Below are 5,217 nucleotides of genomic sequence, written 5' to 3'. Positions count from 1 at the left end.
CAAATATATATATATATAATAAACACATGGATATTTAATTTGTTGTGCTTTTTATTGAGGCAATCAAATTTAGGTTACGCTTTAAATTGCCATAATTTTAAACATTTAAACTCACAAGAACTTACAAGAAACAACAAATGAAATCAAGTATTTGACAATATAATAACACTGTGTCGACAGTGTGTTATAGTCATTTCCATAGTTTTCAAATATAGCCTGTACCCTTTTGTGCAATTTTGTATATATTTGTGAGTCCAGTAAATACATTGGAAAGTGTTACACGCTCTGCTCATACATGCTAGCTTAGTTTTTATATTTGTAAATAGATAAAAAGCTTGGGTGCATGTTGTGAACCTAATTATTCAGATGATATCATTTAACATATTTTAAGATGATCGCGAATCAAATGATAAACTAGACAACTAGACATGCCTGGACATAAATTATAAACTAGACAAATTATGCTTTCTTATCTCAAAATAGTTTTCTCCTACAAATAATTTATATTTTCACACAGATACTTGTGAAACTACTTCTGTCACCTCAGGAGGGTGGTGGACAGATTTCACCCCCGTAGATCATTTCTAATCGGTTACAAATTGGTTCAACTGACTCCGTGTTACAACCCCTCCAGGTTTTACAGATACAGATTTAAAGAAATTGTTCGATAGGAGTGCCTGGTGATTTGAGGGCGAGTTGTTATAAAACATTTAAAAAATCTAAATAAAAACGAAGCTCACCTGCATGAACTCAGAGTTTGGAGAAGTGATGAAGTCGTTCCTCTCATCCACACAGACGCATTTTACGCATAAAATATTTTACAGCTATAGGCTATTATACGTAAAAAAAAAGCCATATTTTCCTTTAAAAAGAGGAAACAAAAATAAGACATCAATTTACAACCAAATTATAAGTGTATTTGTTGACAGAATTAATCTGATTGACTCACGCGGGCAGCTCTTTAAAAACGCAGGCTGGAACTAAATTATTTGTTTCAAAAGTCAGCAAATAACTTAATCAAATTAATTCTCAATACACAGATCGGTGGTTTTCACGCCATTGTGTGCTAACCTTAAGCCCAGCCAATCTCTTATTGGAGAAGTCGTCCACAAATTCTTCAATGACGTCAGCGGGGTATAAAACTGAGCAGGAGGTTCAGCTCAGCCACAAACGAGTCACTGAATCTGTTGCGCTCGGTCACTCTTTCCAAAGGGGGAAAAAACACTGAAAATTATCTTTTTTGTTAATATGAGGGAAACCTGTGATCTTTAAAAGGACTACAACAATATTTAAGTACTGTTGGCACAAAGTCTCAAACATCTTTTCGCTTGTGATGCCCGCTGGGATGTTTAGTATCGACAGCATCTTGGCAGGGAGACCCAGCTGCAAGGACTCGGTTCTGCTCCATCGGAATGCTCCGGTTGTGTTCTCCAACTTGACGGAATCCTTGTACACAGCAGCTGGCGATTTTAACGGACTGTATTCACACACCGGACCTCCAGCTCCTAACTTACAGTCGGTGAATGGAACCAGGATAGGCTACAACAACTACTACTATGGACAACTTCATGTCCAGGGGCCGACTGGACCAGCTTACTGTGGAGCAATGCCAACTCTCGGCTCGCAACAGTGCCCGTGTATTCCTGCAGGTATGTTACTTTTATTTCTTTGTTTGTGTGGTGCGTATATGTACATTTGAAAATATTGTTTATTGCAGCGAATGTTTCAGTATTCTGTTAATACACTGCATGTTGAAATTCACTCCTCTTTATTTTTGGATAACATCTTAAAAATAAAAGTTCCAGTTACAACCAAAAAAATATTTTACAGTCTGATGCAATTTTTAAGAATTTTTAAAATTTAGAAAAACATTTTTTTTATTAGAAAAACATCAAACGAACTTATAATGTAACGTTTAGTCTTAAAAAAAACCTAAACACCATCACATGAACACCATACACCCCAAAATTGTTTTTGATAAGTGGAGGACTTTTTGAACAACTTAAGATCTAGGCCTACGGTTTTTTTTTTTAAAACGATTTATACAAGTCCATTGCGTTTGAAATATTATATGTATGCAGTGTGCTCAAATACATTGATTTGGTTTTCAGGTTACGACAGCGCCGGTTCAGTACTTATTTCTCCAGTCCCACATCAGATGATGTCGTACATGAACGTGGGCACCTTGTCCAGAACCGAACTACAGCTACTCAATCAGTTACACTGTCGGCGCAAGAGACGACACCGAACCATTTTCACTGACGAGCAACTGGAGGCACTGGAGAACCTTTTTCAAGAAACCAAATACCCTGATGTTGGCACACGAGAGCAACTGGCACGAAAGGTGCACCTACGCGAAGAGAAAGTAGAGGTGAGTGAAATCACTTTATCGCTCACACTTTAAATAACAGAGTTCAGGTTATTATATACTTACAAAAAGATGGCCCACGTTCCTATAATGCACTACGCGTAGGCATACTTAACCTATAATTATTTTTTTGAATGCATGTAATTTCACGGTGCTATTGCCATTATTATGTTAATCATAGAGTGGCCTAACACGTTTGCATAGTGTGGACATTGTACAGCGTTCCTTTTTTGGTAGACAAATCATTTATCGAAAGCCACACACTTAATACAAATGGTATTTTAGAAAGACAAATACACTATTAAAAATAATAAATCCAATACAATTTTAATTGATGCATTTATTTTTTAATACTTTTACTTTGACTAATAGTAGAAATTACAGAAATTGTGACAAGGTATAAATATAAATAAATAGCCTAGGCCTACATATCAATACATAAACACGAAAAACTTTTTAGCAACTGCAAAAGTTACATGTAACCGTAGTCAGCATAGGCTTAATAGAAGTCGTTTTCGCTTGGAGGTAATAGCAACAGTTCGGCCGCCAAAGTACAATTTGGGCTACGTGAAACGAACCTCAACAGAAAATTAGGCCTACTGACAGTTTCTCGACAACCTAAAAGTCAATGAATAATTAGCACACTGCATAAAACCAACTCGGCCTTTCACTTAACGTGTATTATTATTATTATTATTATTATTAATATTACCATATACTTGAAATTAAGCATTTTACCCTTTTTCTTCGCTTAGGTTTGGTTCAAAAACAGACGAGCAAAATGGAGACGACAGAAAAGGTCGTCGTCAGAGGAATCAGAAAACTCACAGAAATGGAACAAATCCACGAAAACAACCACAGAGAAAATCGAGGAGGGCAAAAGTGACGTGGACACTGACAGCTGATAGATAGAATATGAGACCGGAAAATCTTGCACAAATATGATTCGGACTTTATGTACATATTGTAAAGTACCATGTGAGTAGGAGTGAAAATGTGTTGTCATGCTGTTGCACAGATGTATAGTAAATGTTACCTTTAACAATGAAATTGTTATTTATATTAATTTAAATTTACACAGACAAAATAACGTGGATTCTGGCCATAGTAATATTACCTGATATAGGCCTATACTGAAAACATTTTTTTTAAGTCTTGTCCTAATAAGATATACCTAAATAAGATGTTCTGGAATGGGTTTTAACTGAAGAAATGTACGATGGCCGGACGATAAATTTGGACATTGATTAAATCAACGTTTAATGTCGCCTGAAACTTAAAAAAGAACATAAGCAAATATTAAAGTAATATCTGAAAATGTTTGATTTTTCGTGTTTATTTAAAATGTTCATAGATTCCTCTTATATGATTTGATGATTATCGGCATTTGTTGAACCGAGGAGTAATTTAGATGTTTAGTATAATTTACCTTAATTAAATTTTCATAAAATGAAGAGACCTCATAATTTGTGAACTCGAGACAGTAGTTCGAGCTAATTCTCTCTTTATTCTATATTATCTCACCGTAATTTACCATTAGGTAAATAACAGATAGCACGCACTCATTGAAGTTTATTAGAAAATGTAGCTTCACATGAGAGGATGTCTCATTTTTTATCTCTTTTGATAAGTTCAAAAGCCAAATCATTAGAGCGGATAAATAGCTTTAATGGATTGTCATAATTCCCCAGTTACGTCACATCAGGCCATGCTGATCTAATAATCATCAAAGAAATGACACGAAGTAGTTTACTTGTGCAAAGCACGAAATCCAACTGTTCTTTTTAAATTAACCAAACAGAACCAACTTTTTATTTTATTTTAATAACTTCCCTTTTGGATATTTATATGTACATAAATAATTCACACGTAAGTCATGTCTATCCCTATTTATAACTGTGCCGATTTAAAAAAAAAAAATGTTGTAAAGTGAAATAGATATCATTCGCGACATCTCTGAGAAAAAAAAATAGGCTACATACATACATATATACAGTATATATATTGTTATTGTCCCTGGTGTTCAACGATAGGTATTAGCCTATAATAAATTGTGGTGGTTTAAATTAATGAATTAAGCTAGCATAATAAAAGTTTGTTTTATATTCTAAATACGAATGATTAAAAAAATACCTTTTTTTCACGGCATTTTTGACGCTGTCATGCGTTTAGTCAGTGTTGCGTTGTCAATATGTTCACACTTCCACACTCAGTTCCCACTCAGTAGCCATATATCACCAGAATTACAACTGTAGCAATGTGATAATGTTAAATGGTCGATTAAACAAAATGTTTACGATAGCCTATGTCTGCCGTTTGAAAATAGATGATTTTTAGCCAAGTTTTGAGGAACAAGTGGCGGCATTAGGGTCCATTATTTTACCGAAATGTCTCACACTTCTGTCCAGTGGCATTTACTTTTTACATTTTTAAGTCGAGATAACATTCCAATCAACCAATAATGTTAATAATGTTGTCATTGCCTTTTTATGTTTTCATAATAATAATAATAATAATAATAATAATAATAATGTTTTATTATTATATTACTATTAAAATGTATTTTTCTGCCCCCAAAACAAGCTAACGATTTCCATGAAATAGAGAAGTCAAAATTCATTAACCAAACAAGCATTTCAGTTTCTGTGCTCTCTTCTGCTAATGGGCCATAACATCTATCCACATGAGGGTGTGCAAGAGGAATTATATGCAAACTACAAATACAGATGTGTGTGTTTTCCTGTGTGTGAGGAATGGACAGGGATACTGCATACATATTTAAAGGAATAATTAGATAATTATTAAATATAGGTATAAGCTACTTAAATATAATTTGTGAGGCTGGCAAC

At 34.2% G+C, this 5,217-nt stretch overlaps 1 protein-coding gene across 1 annotated transcript; it reads left to right on the top strand.

Annotated features, from left to right (window-relative positions):
• Positions 1 to 1,299: 1,299 nt before the first annotated feature.
• Positions 1,300 to 3,371, top strand: LOC107717065 (homeobox protein goosecoid-like). The gene is made up of 3 exons (XM_016523707.1): positions 1,300 to 1,649; positions 2,112 to 2,371; positions 3,124 to 3,371. The coding sequence occupies exons 1-3, from the start codon at positions 1,334 to 1,336 to the stop codon at positions 3,271 to 3,273; spliced, it is 726 nt and encodes a 241-aa protein (XP_016379193.1). The 5' UTR covers positions 1,300 to 1,333; the 3' UTR covers positions 3,274 to 3,371.
• The last annotated feature ends 1,846 nt before the right edge of the window (positions 3,372 to 5,217 follow it).

Source organism: Sinocyclocheilus rhinocerous, unplaced genomic scaffold (assembly GCF_001515625.1).
Source record: "Sinocyclocheilus rhinocerous isolate Xijiao unplaced genomic scaffold, SAMN03320098_v1.1 scaffold119, whole genome shotgun sequence".
Classification (NCBI taxonomy): Eukaryota; Metazoa; Chordata; class Actinopteri; order Cypriniformes; family Cyprinidae; genus Sinocyclocheilus; species Sinocyclocheilus rhinocerous.
This window is presented reverse-complemented; position numbering and strand designations above follow the sequence as displayed.